The sequence below is a fragment of the Dicentrarchus labrax genome, unplaced genomic scaffold (assembly GCF_905237075.1).
Source record: "Dicentrarchus labrax unplaced genomic scaffold, dlabrax2021, whole genome shotgun sequence".
NCBI lineage: Eukaryota > Metazoa > Chordata > Actinopteri > Moronidae > Dicentrarchus > Dicentrarchus labrax.
The window spans coordinates 28,580,778-28,601,371 of record NW_026136713.1 but is presented as its reverse complement, the minus strand read 5'-3'; the positions used below and the strand labels follow the sequence as shown (position 1 = coordinate 28,601,371).

The window sequence follows — 20,594 nt, the reverse complement described above, 5'->3', positions numbered from 1 at the left end:
TCCAGTTTAGTCAGTTTAGTCAATGACAGAAAAGGGGTCCCTTAAGGAAAAAGGTTGGGAACCACTGACCTAGAAGACAAAACAAAGTCCAAGACAAGACCTGTGTCTCTATGCCACATTATCACTTTTTTTTTATAAGACAAGAAAATGTGCAAATGACAAATTGCAGTCCAAAAATGTAAATAGAATATTACAGTTCCCTGAGACAGTGTACTACAGCGATACATTACCTGACTCCATACATCTATTGAGGAGTAGCTCAGCAACGATTGCTTAGACTGCTGGGATATTACATAATGGTTGGAGAGGCAAGTCGAAGGCTCGAGAAGCACCCACATTCGGTGGTTTTGGGAAGGTAGAGAGGGTACACACAGCAGTGCGAGTCTGCGGAGGAGACTTCCTCCCACACAGTCAGGTTCTTGATTAATGTTATGCCAGCTCATCACCACAGAGTAGGCTGCAGGACTGACAGGGAGATAATAGCAGCTGGTATGGTACAGTGTCAGAGGACATCAAGGAAGCGATCGCAACTCTTACAGAGGTCTGTAATGGTGACCTTAATCTCTTTGGGCATGTCGTGATGTTACAAAGACTTTTGTATCTGTACTGTTCCAGCAGCAAAGGAACTGCTGCAGGCTTTGTTTGTAACCGCATTTTCAGGTGAAATGTTTCACATTTAGCACAGAGGAATGAGAGGAAACAAGCATGGAGCAGCTGTGACAGGTCTCATCTATTAAACTGTCTTTTTGTAGTCAGTTCAGTTATGCTTAAGGCATCACAATTATTTTTAACAATGATGCCATATATGACACCATAAATCACTTTAGATATAACCTTTTCACTCACAGTAATAATAATGACAAAATTGACCCACAGAGTAACACATTGAGGAGAGAAGCAGGGCTGTTTACCTGTGAACAGTTTAGTAATGGCCTTATTCTGTCGTCGTGCTGAGCAGATGAGGAGCAGCCAGGGAGGCAGGAACTCGTGATGACAGGCCAGGAGCTCCGCGATGGTCCTGGGGGAGCCGGGGGAGGACCTCTGCTCCCCCTCACCCAGCTGACAGCCTTCATCGATGGAGTCCACCATCAGGAAGAGAGACTGCTGAGGAGGCTTAATGCTCAGCAGAGGCAGGAGGACACATCTGAGGACAAAAGGATAACAAAGAGAAAGAGAGAGAGAGAAATGTTAGAATCTTTTCGTTTTTGGGCTGTGTCTGACTAATAAGACATGTAAGAATTTAGTTTTTGTTAAACAGTCCTTTGAAACAGCACTCGTCTAAAGACAGAATATAATCCCACTGGTTGAAATCATTCCCATATGGAGGGTAAAAGAGAAGTAAAAGCTTAATCGCTGGTAGTAAACTGCAGTATAAAGTAAGTCTGATTTCTCAACATCTTTGGCAAATTATTTTCTTGCATGAAGGAAGCAGGAAGCATCATTAGGGGAAAGCACTAGTATGTCTGAGATACTGTGATTTTGAGGCACTGTTTTTTTTTAAAAAAAAAAAAAAAGCTTTTGGCTTCAATTTAAAGTGACAGCTGAAGATTGACAGGAAAGGGGGGGGGCACGCAGCAAAGGGATTCAAACCCACGGCCACTGCAGCAGGGATGCAGCCTTGGTACAGGGGGTGCCAGCTCTACCAGATGAGCTATAGGGCCCCTTTTGAAGCCATGTTTGTTGGTATTTTCTTTGAATGGGACTGTATCACACTGTATGTTGTTATTTTATCCACACGCACATACTGTACATTTGGAATTCAGTCCAATACAACAACTGCAATCCAAGTGCATTACATATTGGGCCGATGCTACCATCTGTCCACACTCTTAGTCACTCTAACCAACCACACTCATTCCAATCTGTCATGGTTACACTTCCAAGGTGATCTACAGAAACCTTCAACCAGTACAAACATCAGCTTCAGGTGGGAACACAAGGCAGACAAGAGGCCCTCTAAGGAAACTCTAGTGAAAGACTGCTTATGTCGAGTTTAATAAACTATTGATAAATTGGATTCAATGGCCCCCTTCAGCCCTATTAATTTAAATTCTAAGATAATTATATTTGGTTTTGTTTAAGATTTGTTAACAAGAAGAGCATAATCCATAACGTTATACTGAAGATTTAACTATATATGATGACACCTAAACACTTGAATAGTGACTGTTCCCTCAATGATGATCTGTGTATTGACCATCAAAATTGAACACTGCTTTCTGATTTCTTGTTTGGAATACTAAACTGTTCGGCCTTAAGGTAAAAAAAAAAAACAAACACACTTGGTATTAAGAATGTGTCTAGAAGATCATCCTAGTTCATATATTATTAGACTGGGAAAGGATATAAGTGTTATATTGTGCTTTTGAGTTTTCTGGGTTAACTTGAGTAGTGCAATATCAGTTCTTAAGAGTTTTAGCTTCTGCATTCATTTGAAAAGTTTTTCTGAACTTTATCCACATGTAGAGAACAATATCATACAACATGATATTGTTAATATTAATAATTAAATAAATAATCGTGAAAATCACGGTTTCTTGTAGTTAAGTAGTGTACGATTGTTTAAATATTTTAAAACCAACTCAAATTGAATCTCGCTTTTAGAGAATATGTCAGTCAGTATTGGTTTGGTATTCGTTCCATTTCACAATTGAAAATCAATCATCAATGTAGATTCAACTGAATGTAGATTCAACACTTCTGCCTGACAGCATTTCACTGTTGATTCGATCATATTTTGCCAACTGAGGCTGTGACAACGACACACAGTCGCTGTGAACAAGAGTGATTTTCTTGAGGCGGACCATTCTCAGCTCATCCGTCTCAATTGGTAGAGAGTGTAGGCGTTTAAATATGTCTCCATCCAACCCAAATTGCATCCATTAACGGGCCCACTGCGGATGATTTGAGCTCACAGAAACATCCAGAGCAGATACAGTCATTTATAATTCAGTGGGCCTTTTTGTTCGACAGAAAAACTTTGCCCGAGAGCTAAATGTTCAGCCTTGAGATTATATCAAAGATGTGGAGAGAAATATGTTCAGCAGCTATCATGACAACTAAACATGCAAGATTTTCTCCAAGTCGAACCTCAACAAATCTCACTGCAACATAAATATTGATGTCTGAATATGAACATCCATTAAAACCAGCCCTGTGGCATCCCGTGATAAACGAACATGATGTATAGCATTCTGAAAGTTAGCATTTAGTTAACTATTTAAAATGCTACATTAACCTTTTATCAACGCCAACTGCAAGCCAGACATGGAATCTACTCACTCCAGTGCGAATGTGTAAGTTCACACCTAAACACTCAAGTGACAAAGCCTACAAATGTATTGTTCCACAGAGTTACATTTGTACTGGCAAAACCTCTGTTCCACTGACAGCTATCAGACGACCAATTGAGGAAATGTCATTTCCCCAAGACTCATAAAATTACTTCCAGCCCAACTGGCCACGATAAAGGATCTGAGGATTTCATATTAGTGACATTTTAATCTGGGTCTAGGTTAATTAAACATTTAAAAAGGACTTGAAATCAATTAAATGACATGAAAACTTGACTCGAGAGCAGCGAGAGCTTCTGGGCATTGGAGGCTTTTCACGGGTAGCTGTCCCGCAGATAAAAATCATTCAACTTCCACATGATGGGACTCTTCAACTACCACTCTTCCTTAATGGATCTGACAATGGTTGTAAGCTTCGTCATAAAACACTAAAATACTGTTTTAATGAGACTTCTTCTGGATGCTCAACAGCCTGTCGCTAAGCCTGTGGCTCCGAAAGCCATTCCCTTTTAAGCATCTACCATTTTAGCCCAAGTTCATTATCCTTAAACACATTGGAGCCGAGATGTCTTGGGTGAAGGTCTCTGTGCTTTCAGTCCAAAGCACTGGGATACAGAAGAGGCCATTTTTTACAATGACCTACCCCTTGGTTACTATAGAAAAGTGTTGACACAGTTTCCCGGTTGACTAAATTTCCCAAAATAAAGTCATAATATTGGACAAGCTTGATAAGATTTAGTACTATTCATTAGTGGCAATACATTTGAGCTAATGTGCAATATTTCAGAGTAGAAAAACATGTTGTGAAAGACTTGCAGGAAAAAAGACACTAGATTGGAAAGGTTTGTGCTGACAGTTTGTACTTTATAAGGCTGCTATATCTGTGTATTACAAGTCTCCTTTCAAATGCACAGCTCACTTTCAAGTCTTCTGAAATCACATTTTACTGACAAATGTGTCCCAGTGCATACCAACAGGCAACTCTGCAAATGAAAACCCAAACCCAACTATTAGAAACATACTCTCCAAAGTGTTTACAATTCTGGGATGAACTGCAACAAAAGATTATTTTCATTTATATGGCTGTCGAATACGTTTTCTACTAACTGATTTCTTTTTAGTGCAAAGAATGCTCTGATCCAAAAACGTCCCATCATAGGCAGGGATAGGTAACATTAGGATTTTATTGACACTGATACTCTTACTGTTACTAATTTGGCACAAAAAATAAAGATATGACATGAAAAGATGTGAAAAGAACAGTTCTTTTTATAATTAGGTCTTTGCAGAAATAAGGTCAATTGTTTCCCGATTAATAGCATTTAGCTGCATTTTTATTCAATTTAGTAGGAGCTGGTACCAGACGTACCGGACACTTGATACCTATCCCTAATCACAAGTTCCCATAGCCCAAGGCAATGCCTTCAGTTTGCTGTTTCTGTCCCTCGAATCAGTCCACAACCCTAAAAATATTCACTTTGTTTTGTTAAAAGTAACAAATTCTCACATTTTAGTGAGCTTCCCCTCAGGCGGACGCTGGACAGTTAAACCTGTTTTTGCAACGCTTCTACAAACTTTAGCTTGTGTTCAAAACTTTTTGCAAACAGTTTGAACCGTCAACAGGAGAGAAATCAGTGAAAACGGTCTCCAACCTTCACGCTTTGTCGTGATGATGCTCAGTCTTTCAGAAACACAGTCAATCACTCCTTCTGATGGCTGCAGCCCACAGAGAACCTGCAGTGCCATCTGGGAGCCTTGCCAAAAGGAATGTCCATCCACAGGGGTGACTGTGTGCGAGTGTGTGTGAATGGTTGTGTCTGAGGCCATGCTGCCTACTGAGACAATCAAATCCACAGTGACAGCAAGTGGGCAAAACAAAGAGTCATTCTTCTCTCACAATTCAGCAACTTTCGGCCTGTCAAAGAGTCAAAAGACGAGGACTGCAGACAAAGAAAACTCTGCGGGACACTAGAGAGGGAGAGAAAATACGCTCAGGAAAAGCTGATTTAGTTTTCCAGACAAACCTGCAGCATACCTGAGCCAGAAAATGAAAAGTTATTCATCCCACACACTGTGGTCTTGGACATTTGTACCAACTATTTTGGTTCTCGCTCAAGTCCTCAACATATGCCCAAGTTGATGCCAAATGCTATTTAAGACTAGGAAAAAAAAGGGAAGAAGGGGGATGTGAAATGCATCTAGTGCACTCACCATCTGTCGTGTTGTGCTCTCAACTGCAGCGGCCGCCGCTCCCACCCCAATGTGCAAAGTGAAGCTTTCAGTGTGACGTTTAGTGAAGATGTCTGGGACGACAGGGCAGCACCGGGCACCGAGCCAGAGCCTTACAAATTTACACAGCTCATTTTATAGAGCGGGCGCAGAGCCTGAGATCCATGCCACATACCCAAACGCCACCACACTCACACCCATAAACACTAACCGGGATACAGCAAAGGCTCAAGGAAAAGAGAGGGTGAAATATACTATCCATATCCGGCCTTGACACTGCTCTGTTAATGGAAGAAAGGCCAACTGGTGAGCGAGCTCTCGGCTTCAGACGAATCGCCACACAGAGCGATACTGACAAAGCTTTCCACCGTGATCAGGCAAAAACCAGAAAGGCCTTTTCATTAGAAGAACCCCCATCTCTTCATTTAGTATTGAGTCAATTTGCAGGAAGCCTGCTCAGCGTCTTTGCAAAGTCAGGAGAGCTTAGTGCCACAGAGCTTAACGACAACAGCTGACTCATGCACCGGGCGGCTCATCCAAAGTGAAAGAGACAACTATCTTGCAGATTCTTCCCTCACACTTTCTTACATTAGGCACAACGTTACTGCAATCATCTTGTTCCAAGTAATCACACTGATGAGGACAATAAGAGCGACTGGTGGTGAGAGCAAATGTTCTCAACAGCCAGACACTTTAGCTGTATTCTTCTTGTTACGTCAGCCATATGCTCTTGTTTCCTGCTCAATCTGTTATGATCTCGCTCCAGTTTTATCTGATTGGACATAAACTCTGAATCTGAGGCTTCATTACAGTTTTTGCAAAATGGGTATGCGTTGAATAAAGCTTGTTTTTTAAAGCTTTTAACAAATCAAGGGTTTAATGCAGAGTGGTTACACCGGAGCAGAACAGCAGTTATGTAAGCTGCGGACATATTTACATTAATTTGTGCTGAGAGCCTTTCATTAGACAGATAACCCTCTGAGGATGTCAACCCGGCAGCAGTAAATTAGTTATTTTTCAAAAATACAGAAATGGCCATTATAATCATTTGTTCAAAACGACTGAGTGGAGAATTGGGCGACGTTTTTAAAAATCCTTATTAAGCTCAAACAACTTTATCGTGTCTAGACGCAAATGAGCTTAAAACCATGCTGGCATTTTTTTATTAAGTGCACAATTTATCAACATCCGCCCCTGACATGAGGCCACTCTGTCCACATTGCATATCTTAGAGAGGTTGGTAGGGAGTAGTAGTGGCAGTTTGGAATTTGTGAAGCTCCAATTTTTATGAATTTCTCATTGAACATTTGACACTAGGGATGGGCAGTCGGTCGGTGAGTCAGTCAGTCAACCACTCTGGTCCAAACTAAGATATCTACAGTGTAACAACTCCTGGATGCTTTTCTACATACACTGCTGGTCCCCAGCAGATGAATCCCAATGACTTTGGTGATCCCCTGACTGTTAATCTAGCGCCACCATGAGGTTAAAATTTGAATTTGTCCAGTGCTTTGGTTTATGACTCAATACCTGCAAAACTAATGACATTCCCAACAGCCTCAGCTGTACTTATGTGTTTACAGCTAACTGGAAAATGTTACCACGCTAACATGCCAAGTTAAATGTGGTTAGCATTTAGCTCAAAGCACTGTTGGTGCCTAAGTACAGCCTCACGGAGCTACTAGCTGGACTTAAGTTGTTTTATTAGAAAAGAGAGATGTAAAAATCACCCAGGTAGTTTATTAGCTAAACAACAACAACAAACGTTAAAAAACAGACACATTTCAGAAGTCTAGCACTGTTCTTTATGCTTTGTTACCCAAGTAAAAATATTACTTTCTTATAAAAACACATTTATATTCCTCAAAGTAAGAGATCAGAAAATGTATCAATTTGCTATTGGTACCAAAACTCAGGTATGATATTGTCACTGTATCATAGGATTTCTAATGTATACAATAATATAATAACCAACCAAACTACCTAAAAGTTGAAACTCTCGATACATGTTCTACGTCAGGTCACACCTCAGTCAATGATGTCACAGCAGGTGTTTTCCACAGACTGTCAACAGATTACCTCATCTAATGAAGTAACATCAGCACAAAACTCCAATCTTTGAATGGTCCTGAAAGTATTTAAAAAGTGCTTGTTTGTGCCATTCTTTAAACGCGCCGGACAATGCAAGAATCTGATCTCGGCTTAATGGATTTGCACAATCAATTTTGTGCTGGATCCCAAGCAGACAAATGCCTCCAGCTGTCTGAGAAACAATGTCCTGGAGACTGCTTGGTCAGGGGGAAGTGGGTGGCGCGTGAGAGCCAAATCTGGGTGACTTACACACACAAAAACAACAGTTTCTTTTAAAAACAAGCCCAAACTGCTTCCCCATAATCGACCTTTACTAATGTCCTTCAAACGTACGTTGATATATCTGATGATCTTTCAGACCAAGTCTTATGATGTTTTTGGATTCTAAACACTCTGTCATGGGACTGCTCACACACAGTGATCACATTGTTTTTGTGACGGCGAGGGCTGCATCTGGGAGTGTTGTCCATCCTTAGATCTAACCCATTTACCACACTTTAATTTCATCTCACCAGACTGTTGCTGTTAAAAACTATGACTCTCTATTGACTATCTGTTTTGCAAATGGGTTGTTAAAAATCCACAGACTCCAAATAGAATAAATCCTAATTAAAAACATTCAAATCCAGCCTCTTCAATCACCAGTCAAATGTCTTTACCCATATAACGCAGCCTATTAATGATTTGCAAAAGTGTAAACATACCGCACACACACACTTCTTTCCTAGCCAGCACACATACCTCAGATAACTATTCCAAATCCCCAAGCTCTTCCCAGCCCAGACGAGGTGTGCATTCCTGGCCAGCTATCCAATACTGTCAGAGGAATCTGAAATTTCATCCTTTCCAACCCCTTCTCTCTTCTCCCCACCGACACTCCTGCCACAGTTTGCCTCCAAAACACTCTCCCCTCCTGCTGTCCTCACACATGGAAACACAACTGTCTGTCCACATGTGCAAAAGCCTCAACACATGAATACAAACATGGATTTCAACACGGACAGGTGGACCTGCTAGGTGTCCAGGGCCAGCTTGGGTGACAGAACGCAGCAGAGATGCTAGGATTAGTGGATGGATCGATTAGTTGACATTTGACTATTTTTAAAGTCGATTAATCATTTATGTAATTTTTCAGCCTCTCAGATATGGATATTTCCAGCTTTCGTCTGTTTTAAATCATACAAACTGAATATCTTTGGGTTGTGTTAGTTCAAATACAATTGTGAAAAATAAAAAAATCCTTTGTACCCACAGCACAATGTATATTGTGACTGTTTATTTTACCCGCTGTTCATATTAACTTTGCTTGTATGTGGTATGTTCTGATCATGATTATTTAATGCTTGCTGGTTTCTAGATAAAGGGATCAACAAAGGACTTATAACTAGCTATGAATGACAAGTGAACACACCAGGAGACAACAAACAACTATGACAACGGGATCGTATCATTTCAAATATATAAATATTTATGTAGATGAAACACCAGATTATGCTGAAAATCCTTTTTTTTCCCCAGTTAGATTTTTAAGGAGTATATTCAATCATACACCTAACCTTGAAAACAAAGCGGTTCAAATGAAGCATTTTTCAAACTATGAAGACTTTGTGCAAACCCTGAATATACTTAAAGATGTTTTTTCTGAAGTTTAGCTTTAATTGTAGTAATGAATATTTAGTGTTAGAAAACATGTTTTCAGGGGCATTAGCCTTGGAAGTAATGCTTTGTTCTGTTTTATATAGTTGTACATTGAATAATTTTCTGGTTTTGGACTACTGGTCAGACCAGATAAGCAACTTAAAAGCTTAAAAGAAACATGTGATGGTTTTTTTTGCACCATTTCCTTTTTCTTTTAGACTAAACATTTATTCAGAATGTTACGAAATTCAAGTTTCAGCCCTCCTCAGCCTTAATGAATGAGTCTAAACCTGCTTCAACTCTTTCTCTGTGAGCCATTATACAAGCTTTAGCACCATATATAAGCTTTATTTATTGAGTGGGACGACAATAATATGAATGAGTTATGTGTGCCCACACAAGCACGTAGGCACATCCACAGACACACACACAAATAAAACCCACACATAAAACACACACACACACACACACACACACACACACACACACACACACACGATCCGCCCGGTGGTGTGGAGACAGAGGCTGGCCTCAGATTGCTGAGTCATCATTGCAGCCGCACCAGTGCTGCTGTTTCTCCTCATCTGCTCAACTGGAGTTGATGCGTCACACTGAGAGCCTTTTTTTTGTTTCCAAAACGTGGCCCTAATCTGCAGCGGGTTTTCCACAGCCGTGCACCACATGAAAGGCACGGGGGCCGCTTCCATTTAGCGTCCCTTAACCCCAATAAGCAGGGCCGCCCAATGTGCAACAGTCAAAAAGTCAACACAAAAGAAAAAAAACCCACAAAGCTCCCTCGCCAACTTCATAAAAAATGCCATGGTTGGTTTTACTTGAAATGTGCCACAAGCTGAACTGTGTTCAAAATCAGACAGAGAGGCTACAGACACATTATTTGAGGGTTTCTCTCATTTAGGTAATGGTTAGATCACAACATGTCAAGACAACTTTACAAACATCTTCACATTTATTTATATCTCTGGCTTTGCACCTCACAATTTCCTACATTTCCAAGAGCCAATAACTGGAATTCACTTGTCACAGTGTACTAAAAAAGTTTTGCTGTGAGCCCGTAATGCCATGCTGTCTTGTAAATTGACAACTTAAAAAAGCCAAACACTCATGCTCACTGCAGGCTACCAGACTGGATCTAATCATGCTTCTGCTTTGATTGATGTCACTACTTATCCGAGTTATCAGGAGTTATTTGGAGCAAAGCAACGGGCAAAGGTTTTGCAAAGAAATGTCTGATGCAGCTGCCAGAAAAATCTAACAATTTTAACCATCTTGTAGAAAAATATCTGAACTGCAGCATCAATTTCTTCCGTGGACATGCTGAGGGAATAAAACACTGCTGAGAAACTTCAAGTCTTGTTCACAAATTTAAGCCACGGTCATTCATCATTTCTGAAGCCTGTGCCCTTTATAAAGAAATGGAGACTTGTCCAGCTACAATTCAAGCCTAATTCGTCCTTGGTGGAGAACTGCCCTGTAACAGATCCACATAAGGTCACACCTAAACTAAAAGGCAGCTTTGTCACATCAGCAAAAAAAAAAAAAAAAACTGTTGCCTTTAGTTTGACCCACACGACTGGGTTAACTCCACCTATCTGAAGCCGGCTCTTTTGTCCAGAAGGGAGAAAGTGTGGCATGTTGGACGGCAGCTTGTTTAAAAATTCATTCAAACTGGAGGACTCCAGTCAAAACATGGCAGTGGCCTTTGATAAAGACAGAGACTGATGAGACAGAGGAATGCGCTTTGGCTCTGTCTACAAATAAAATCCTTGATGATACAGCACAACCCAAGTGTCGATCCCTTCAGACAGTACGGATGGCAGCAAGTATCATGTTTATTGTGGGAGCAAGAGATCGGCAGAGTGAAGCAGAAGAAAGGCAAACTGAAAGGTGAAACTGTCTTTTATCTGGAGGACCTTGGCTCGTGACCTTTGCCAGAAGGGATCAGCCCTGCTAATGCATCATGGTACTTTTAGTAATGCACAAAAGAAAAATGCATTCAGTAATTTACTGATGTCAATACAATTATATTAATAAAGGATAGTTTTCTTTCAAATATTATAAGGTTGCCAGTAACGCGTGTCATCAGCATCAGTTTTTTTTTTTTATTTAATCGATCGGTTTAAAATGTCAGCAAATAGTAAAAAAATGCCCATCACAGGTTCCTACAGGCCATGGTGACATCTTCAAATGTCAATTTACCAAGTCCAAGTCCAGAGCCCAGCAATATTCACTTCACTATCACAGAAGGCTAAGAAAACCAAAATACACTTACATCTGATAAGTGGGAACCAGTTAATTAGTGCTTCATTTCAATGTGACATTAATAATATAGGCTTAACTGTTCAAGGCAATGAAATGTGTGTCACTATTCTATCTACAGGTGTGTCACTAACTGTTTATATGCGTAATACAAACACTTGGATGACTAATTGTGTATTAAAACATTATTTATAATTGGCCCACAATTGTTAACCTGAACAATTAAAATGTGCTCAAATTTGATCATCTCATTACAATATGATTCAGCTGTCAGAGCAAACATTATTCAGCTTGATTAGCTTGTCAGTTTGTACCCGATTAAAAGGCGGAATACATTTCAGCTGATTTCTTGAGTATTTCTGCTTCTGCAGGTATTTGTGCTCAGGGCAAAATGAGGACAGGTGTTCAATGAGGACACAGGGGTCGTGTCCTCTGTGATATTTATGGGAATCTGGGTGCTTTAATGACATGAAGAGGAGTTTAAATCCTACAATAACTCACATATTTCACATGTTGAGTTTGTCTGAGGCCAATTTTGATCTTCTTAAACTAAAATAACAAGTATTTAGAGAAAATATAGGGCAATAAAAATATAACTGAACAGTTGAAAAATAGTTTTGTTGGTGACCAGTCTGCAGTTTCCAGGTGGGTGGGGCTCTGCTGGGGGAATTTCAACTCATGACCTCAGTATTTCTAAACGTCTGGCTCCAGCCCTGCTTGTACTTTACTTCAGTATTTCCATTTGATGCTTCTGCTCTACTAAATTTTAGATGTGAGGATTTAATATACAAATTGTATGATCAGCTTCTTGAAGCTGCAGTAGGTAACTTATTTCCAACACTTTATCCTAACAGCAGTAAATGAGGAAGATAATCTCAAATCTAATCTGGCATTTGCAAGAATCCACAGAGCCTGAATAAAAACCAACCAATCAGAGCCAGGAAAGATTGTCGTTTGATCGACTCTCATGCGCCAAATGTCGTCAAATGTTGATGCTGGGAATGAGATTCAACTATCTGCTATACCTTTAAAAGCCTACAAACCAAAGCATTTTTCTACAGAATAAAAATAAATAAATAAATAAATAAATGTGGGGAAAACGTGTGTAAGTAGGCTACATAAAAAATGTGAAGTTACAAAACTCTTAGCTTTAAAATGCCCAAAGTCTGTCATGTTGTGTGGTTGCAGATGTGAGAAGCAATGATCAGGTTGCACAGGGTGGACGTAAACCCGTGTCTGAACCAGTTTCAATGTATTAACACAGGACTGGTGATTACCATTAACAAACACACTTGTTTGTCTTTGACTAGGCTGGAGAATTTGACAGGGCATCTTGCATTCACTCACTGGCCAACATTTAAAATCACAGCTGGAAGGGGGGCGGGGGTAAAAAGAAAAAACCTGTGTTAAACAAGACCCTTAACTAAATGAAACTTTTACTGAGTAGAGCATGGGCCTGAATCTGTTCTATCAAAACGAGGGTACGCAGCCCGCTGTGAATTTTCATCCCTGATGTGAATTAGTGGTCATAATGTTGGACTAATAATAAAGTTTTACACCCTTCCATTTCTCGCTCTGTTTTCATTTCTTTCTACGTATGTCACTGCCAGACACAGCCGACAATCTTGGCTTCCTGAAAGCAGATAGCATCTTGAACAGCAGGGGAGCCGTTCAGATTATTTGTGTACAACGGTGCCTGGAACGTTTTTACACCTGAGATGGCGATAAGGCATTCAGGGAAGAGCGGATTTGGCTCACAAACAAAACAGGCAATGACGGTGAGCCTCGGTTCTTTGTTGTCCGCAAATTTAGGGCCTGAGGTTTTAAATACTACAGAATATTTGCTCCGTGAGGCGAGGCTGAGCAAACGTGACTGTCTGCATCAACAACAAAAGGCCCCCCTACATCCAGCGTGACACAGAGCAGAGCTGAAGTGAGAAGCTGGTCCCTGCTGGGTTCAGTCTCTGTTTATGTCCCCACGATAACCTGCCTTTTATCTTAGAGGGTCAAACTGAAGTCAGAGTCATCGGCGGAGGCCGCATGATTACGAGCAGATGACAAGAGGAGCGCTCGCTTCCTTGGGAACGAGCATGTTAAAAAAGAAAAAACGTGGGTTGAGCTGTTGACTCTGGTGAGCGTTTAAAAAATGATTTACCTTGCTGAACGTTTGACCTACTTTTACCCCTGTGTGTGATGTCGAGATGGTGCAATAAGCATCACCAGATGGCCAGACAAGCAGCGTGAGTGTGTGTGTTCAGCTCTGCATTCCAGCCTTCATTGCATAGACTGCCTGACCTATACTGTGTAGACAAGTCATGCAAGTAACCCACATACACACATGCTCACGCGCAGCTACTTTTAAAGCCTCTGCCTACAATAACAGTCCATCTTGATCGCGTTACATGCCCGGGCAGGGCCCTGGGAGTCCACAGGCCTACTGTACTTCAGTTTCACATGTGCACTTCATCTTTCTGCAGTGCAGTCACTCGGGTCAGTCAATCAGTCGGTGAGTCAGCTCAGAGCTCCTTCCTCACGAGTCTCCAGCCACCTGAGCTCGGCAGCGACTTAAAAATATCTGACCTTTCTTGAATCAGAAGCCAAGCAGGGACTGTCCCACCCAGCATGCCACACTGGGGGGGAAAACCAACAAAACCATGACATCAAATAAGTGGAGAGGCTGCTGGGGCGGAGCTATGCTGTGAGTGTGAGCAAAAAAAAAAAAAAAAAAAAGGGGGGGTGCATTGGGGTCAGGAGGTGGAGAGGGGGAGGGGCTGGCTTTGCATTTTACATTTCTAGACAAACCAAATTCGTGGTTTCAAACATTACCTGGAACCACCAGAGAGGAGTGGTAGGGCCAAATCTGAATGTTCTGATTTCAGGTGTTAGAAATGAATGTGCAGGTTTTTATTCAGAACAAATTATACTGCAGGTGAGTTCACACAGGACTGCCACAACGTGTTGTTTTTTTATTAGCTTTTACCCACTTCAATTTTTTTCCAATTAATCGTTCAGTCAATAAAATGTCAGAAAATAGTGAAAAATATAGTGCAAAATGTTTGTTTTGTCCAACCAGCAATCCAAAAGATATTCAGATAATAATGATGTAATTTGGGTAAGATTTTTTTGGCAGTTGTGCCACCTTAAACAATGGCTTTCTAAAACTGTTATTTGTTTGTTTTTTGTTTTTTTTAATTAATTCTCTGTTTATTAGCAGTAACTTCATGGATTAGTTCCTCTTGTCTGAAGGTGTGATAATCTGTGAAATCATCTGGCTGCAGTTGATAATGAGAGCAAGAAAAAAGGAAGGGGAGGGGCTGTTTGTGTGTGTGTGTGTGTGTGTGTGTGTGTGTGTGTGTGTGTGTGTGTGTGTGTGTGTGTGTGTGTGTGTGTGTGTGTTCATCCTTACCTCTTGAAAGCCTCTGTGGGGTTCCTCTCACACTCCCCGGGCTGCAAAGTGCTCTGCACAGCTGGGTCGCGCACCTTCTCCTCGTACCCCGGCACCAGCCCGCTGCGGCAGATCTGGCCCACCAGACCTCGGATAAACCCGCCGACGCACAGCGTGTCCGAGTCGTCCGCCCGGCAGAAGTGGAAGGCCAGGCTCTGCTGGTGCAGACCCCGGTGCGTTCCCTGCGCTGACGTGGGCCACAACAGCTCCGTGCACACCGCAGTTTTCCCGCTGCCCGGCCCTCCCACCAGCAACACCCCCCAGGAGGTACCTGACTTTGTGGATCCTGATGTCAGAGTGCCAGGGTTGGATGCAACCCCACCGGGCGCCGGCGGGGGCTGCTTACTGGGAGTGCTGGTCACTCCACTGAGGTTGTTGGTTTTCTCCTGGAGGCAATGCTGGATCTTATGGAAGACCCACTCCCGGCAGTAAAAGCGCTTCCCCTGCAGCAAACTGGTTTGGGCCATTTTGATATAGTGCTGCTGTTCCACCTATTCCTCCTCTTCATAGGGGTCCCTTCATCCTGCCCCTCACATTCGCAACTCCAACAAAGGCCGGCAGTAAAGTCGAACATCCATTTCGTCGGGCTGAAAGTGTGCCACTCAGAAAGCAGGTAGCAGTCTAGCACGTCCTTGGTGTTGATGCTAAGGAGAAGCCACAGTGAATGCAACTTGAGTGAAAAGTGGAGTAAGAAGCAGAGCCGGCGCAGATGGCAGGAAAAGCAGCCGAGCTATGTTGCGTTACGGAATATCTAGGTCAAAATAAAAAAAAAAGGAAATCAAAATTGAGGCTCAAACCATAGATTTTCCACCAACTTTTTCCACAGCTTTCCCACTGGTTGAACTGAGTGCTCCTTGTTATTATGAGTGTGTTGCTTTAGCATGGCGCTGGGCATGGCAGGGCACCCGGCTCTTGAGTGCATCCACTGGCAAACTCGAGCCACCACCGCTTGATACAATTAGCCATGGGAGTTGCTGATATATTTCCGCTGATGCATTTCAGATGCTACCGGGGGTGACCAAGGCTCGTTTCCATTACATTAACATGGAGGAGGCTGCCAGTGCAGACTCAATTTCTCCAATAACATACTAAGCCTGGCTCTTTCCCTGGAAAACAGAGACAGGAATAAAGGCTAAATTAGGACACAGTTCAGATGCAACTTTAAGCTAATGCACAATTAACTGTCTTACTCATGCAGATGTTTGTTGAGACATGATTTGCAGCCTTTGAGAGTAGACAAAGTGGACGCACAAGCACCAATATGAACAGATCCCTGTATAAGCAACAGTTTGCAGCTGCTTATTATGATGCACATTAGTGTTACAGATATTTCCAACCTACAAAAGGAGGGTTAACTCCATTCCCGCAGCTACAAAAGGTGGGCAAATTGGTTTTCGCTGCTTTTATCCTGCACAACGCACATCACTGCCTGCCTGCAACTAAATTCTTGGCAGGGGTACGTCCAGTTTCTCTAGTCTATCCACTGATCCCCCCCTTCCTTCCTATGTGGCTTTAAATCCCAAACAGTCCACATCCGTCCTGAACTGTAGAGAGAGGGGGAGAGGACCCCGTTTTCCTGCACTTAGAGGGGTCGTTTACATGGGTTGGAAATGGAAGGTAACCCCACCTAAATAAAGGCTTTTTAAACAGCTTTTTAAGGTGACAGAAATCTTAATGGGTTTAATCTGGAGTGAATGTGAAGAAATGGCATGAATGGTGGATCTTTAAAAAAGGAGGAAAGTGCAGAAAATATAAGCTTCTCCTGATTAGAATGTAAATGCAGTTTAACCACCATTTGTTTTTGTTTTTTTAATGTAGCTCTTCACCATGCCTACTCCTGCTTCTCTATACTGGAGCAAATGCCAATAATACCCAGCCTCTCCAGCCATGAAAACACAGACACTCACAGAGAAACCCCCCCCCCACACACCAACAGTGTTGCTGGTTAGTTTGTAACGCTGCCAAATAACAAGGTTTTAACGTGGGCTGCGATACACTTCCACCTTTCTGCTGCTCTAACAGGCGCCGCCGACACACAAAGCCCGGCGGATGAATGTCGGATACAGCGGTGCTCGGCTGGGTTTCAGGCGGAAGGCGACAAATAATCAGAGCTAACGACACGACTTCACTCCAGTGACTGGAGGGGCAGCACAAGTCTTTTGTACGGCCAGACCAACCTCACCCATTTCAAATGGGATACAATTTACACCTATGGGGGGGGGGACTTTAAAAAAAAAAAAAAAAAAAAGCCCCGTCCAGACGAGCGAACAGTTGCATGCTTTAAGGAGAAAACCAAGCAAATAAATAAAGGTGTCGCCTGTCGTGTAACTGCAGTCTACCGAAACTGTTCCTCAAACTTCAATTTAGCCAATTGTGGAGCGTTTCACTGTTTTCGCCACAGTTTCAAATCTCTCTCTCTCTCTCTCTCTCTCTCTCGCTCTCTCATCCCCAAACGGTTTCCCCCTCACCTCTTTCCGATTCCTCTTGCTGTTGTGGTTTTTTTTGTTGTGTTTTATTTTGGAGGGGGGGTTGCTGTGTCCGTAGAGTCAACACCCTTTCTGTCCTCGGTAAACCCTCACGTGAAGCCGCCGACCGTTTCCTCCGGTGAGATTCAAAGCCCGTATTCGTGCATTTGAGCGACGTTCCCGTCTTTCTTTGAATCGGTCCTTTCTGTCGGTGTCGGCTCCTCCTGCTGCCCGACACAGCTCCACAGTGAGCCGACTGACTGACTCTCCGCCTCCAAACACTCTACATTTCTCTCCACTGCATGCAGAGCACACACACGCCAATGAGCGGCGCAAGGCCTTCTGGGACTTGGAGTTGTACCCCCATATCGTCATTAGTGAAATATATTTGGTTTATAAATAATTGAATAGGCTATAGAATATTTTCCCATAGAGTCAGCCCATAGCGTACTGTAGGCTATTTAAATAAGCAAACACAGCAATATATATATTTATTAATATTTATGATATTTATATTTTGTATTTTATGTTGTTTCATTTATAACTTTTCATTACTTGTTTCTTTCCACTTGCTTATCCACAAGAAACCTCCAAGTTAGTTCAGTCTGGTAGAAGTCAACGCCAAACAAACTTTTGTGTTTTAAATGAAAAGATATTTTATTTTCAGACAAATTTGCTCCCTGCTTATATAAACAGCACATGTGGCTTACCATCTCCTCTGCGGACTAATATGATATATGATATTGGTTAATGTGACATTAAAAGAGAAAATTGATCAGCTGTGACCTAGGGTGTTATTGCATAAGTGCAGGTGCAACTATATGCAGCTACACTTTACTTTTTTTTTTTTTTACTTCAGTTATCTTTTTACGTAGTGCAGAATATTAGGTGAAACCCTGACAAATTGCCCCGACTGACTGTTTGTTGTGTTTTAATTTATTGTTTTTAAAATATATGTACCTATAGCTCCCTGGAAAGCAGTATTGATGAGTGGATTATCTTGGTGAAATGAAGTAAATTGATTGAATTGACTGGGAGGTAATACGAGTCTCATAATACTCTAAACATTCCTCTTTTTCCTCTGTCCTTGTCCCTCCACAGTCTCAAGGAGCATATAAAATTCTACTGTAAATGAAAATATTAAAAGCAGCATCGAAACAACCGCTAGGAGGCACGGAGGAACACTGGCTGTTTGAAAAGAACAAGGTAAGGACAAAATCCAAAACCTGATTAGTGAGACTGCGTGTGTCTTGGCTCTCAGATACATGTTGTAACTGCCAGCATTAAAGTAGTAGATGTAAATAATGAAATTATGTTTTGAAAACCTGCATTACATGCTCCTCCATCTGTGAGAATGTACAGACATTGCTGGGTTGAATGTATTTTGGAGTTGGCACGAGATCCAATAGTTTCCTCTTTAAAAACATTGCTGTAAAAGTTATTGGCTCCCTGTTTTCAGTCTGCCTGAGGAGATCGGGTGTATTTGCAACATCTGCCAAAGGTAGTTGATGAATGGGTTCAGACAGCACTGGAGACTGATAATACAACATTGGACAGCTGAGCAAGAATCAATGATTTCTTGTACTCAACAGAATTGCTTACAGAAAGTTATCATTTATTCTATGCCACAGTCTGACCACCTTTTTTTTTCTACAAATGTATCCCCTAATACCTTTAAAATTAGATTAGTTATACTCAGCTGGAAAATAATGAATAAAGCCTTAATCGGAAATAAAAACATTCCCAGGTTGTTCCTTCCATGGTCCAACTGCTAACGGTGATGTGTTTTCTCGCAGCTGACGTGCCAGATGTTGTCATTGTTAGCGAGCAGCAGGCAGGTGTGTGTTTTGGAATTACTTTTGACAGTAATTTGATGAGGCTTTCTAGTAACTTACCGGCTGATATGAAGGCTGGTGATCTGTTTTTGCTAATATCTGATCCATAGATCTGATGCTGATTTGAATGATGAGAAACACTTTGGTTTGTTGTTTGTTTCAGCAGCAGGACAAAACTATATTATATATAGTATTATTAATATCATGAGAAGCCACTTTAAAAGTGAGCTAGTTGTAGCAGGAATGTGAGATTTTTTTTAAACGTTTTTTCCAGCACAGATGCACATGGGTTGGTGCGTTTTGATCTAACCTAAAGCTGCTGATCTTACAACTTATTTATCACTCCCCGAAGAATTACTTCAGGGACTCTTTCTTTGAGGTGTAGCTGCAGTAGGTTGTAAGAACTGACAGCATTACCGGCTGATGCTGTCTGTGCTCACATGAAGATAAACCAGTCTTGTGTTGGAGATCAGTTTCCACACAAAAACCCACCATGTTTGGGGTTACACAGATGATTGGTTGGGATTAGGGCTAAGGTTTTGTTCAGGTTAATGTAACCCTGACCTGAAAGGACAAAACAAGATATCCGAAACGTGCAGAGACAAAAGAGACTGAGAGAGCCTGCACTGTGCCCTGAAATTTTGTTTTTTTCTATTAAATGAGGACATCTCTCTGGATGTCTAGCAAACCTGCTGACACTAAAGACAACAGGGAAATGTTCACTAATAATGTATATGTTTTCCTCCAAAATATTCAATCTTGCAATACAAGCTTGCTCTACAGCATTCATACACTTTTTATGGTTATGTTTGGACACTAACAGCACTTGGTTAAGGTTTGATCATAGTCCTGGTTTAACACAGAAAAAGTCTTGACTTGAATTTTGAGACAGATTTTTAACAGACATTTAACCGAAACCACAATCTTTCCCTTATCATAACTAAAGGACTTTTGTTGCTTAAACCTAAACTCAGTCTGGATACAAATCTGGTCTCTGGTGTCAAAGACCCACTTTGTAGACTCAACATCAGGTCATCCGGATCAACTCACTGTGCTTCTGAACATAATCCAGGAAAAGATTTAAAACTGTTTAGTGATACATAAATGTAATTTCTACCAGCCTGCAAACTCTACCCTTAACTTCGCCCTCACTTACGAAGTAAGCAAACTGTCTTACTGAGAAGTATGATGATGCTGATGAAGCAGAAGGACTGTAGCTTGACTCAGTGAGAAGTATGACTGGGGCTTACACAACTCACAAAACCAGCATGTCACAGTGGGTTTGCAGTTATTTATTATGAACAACATATACAGCACGACA

General features: G+C 41.6%; 1 protein-coding gene across 2 annotated transcripts in view; it reads right to left on the bottom strand.

Moving 5' to 3' along the window:
- ankrd50 (ankyrin repeat domain 50) overlaps positions 1 to 17,725 on the bottom strand; it is a 37,264-nt gene extending 19,539 nt beyond the window's left edge. For both annotated transcript variants that reach the window (XM_051419557.1, XM_051419558.1), the window contains exons 1-3: positions 17,442 to 17,725; positions 14,935 to 16,079; positions 912 to 1,144 (exon numbers count right to left, since the gene is read on the bottom strand). In XM_051419557.1, the coding sequence (XP_051275517.1) occupies positions 912 to 1,144; positions 14,935 to 15,440 (739 nt within the window). In that variant the 5' untranslated portion in view covers positions 15,441 to 16,079; positions 17,442 to 17,725. The remainder of the gene's footprint in view (positions 1 to 911; positions 1,145 to 14,934; positions 16,080 to 17,441) is intronic.
- Positions 17,726 to 20,594: the final 2,869 nt, after the last annotated feature.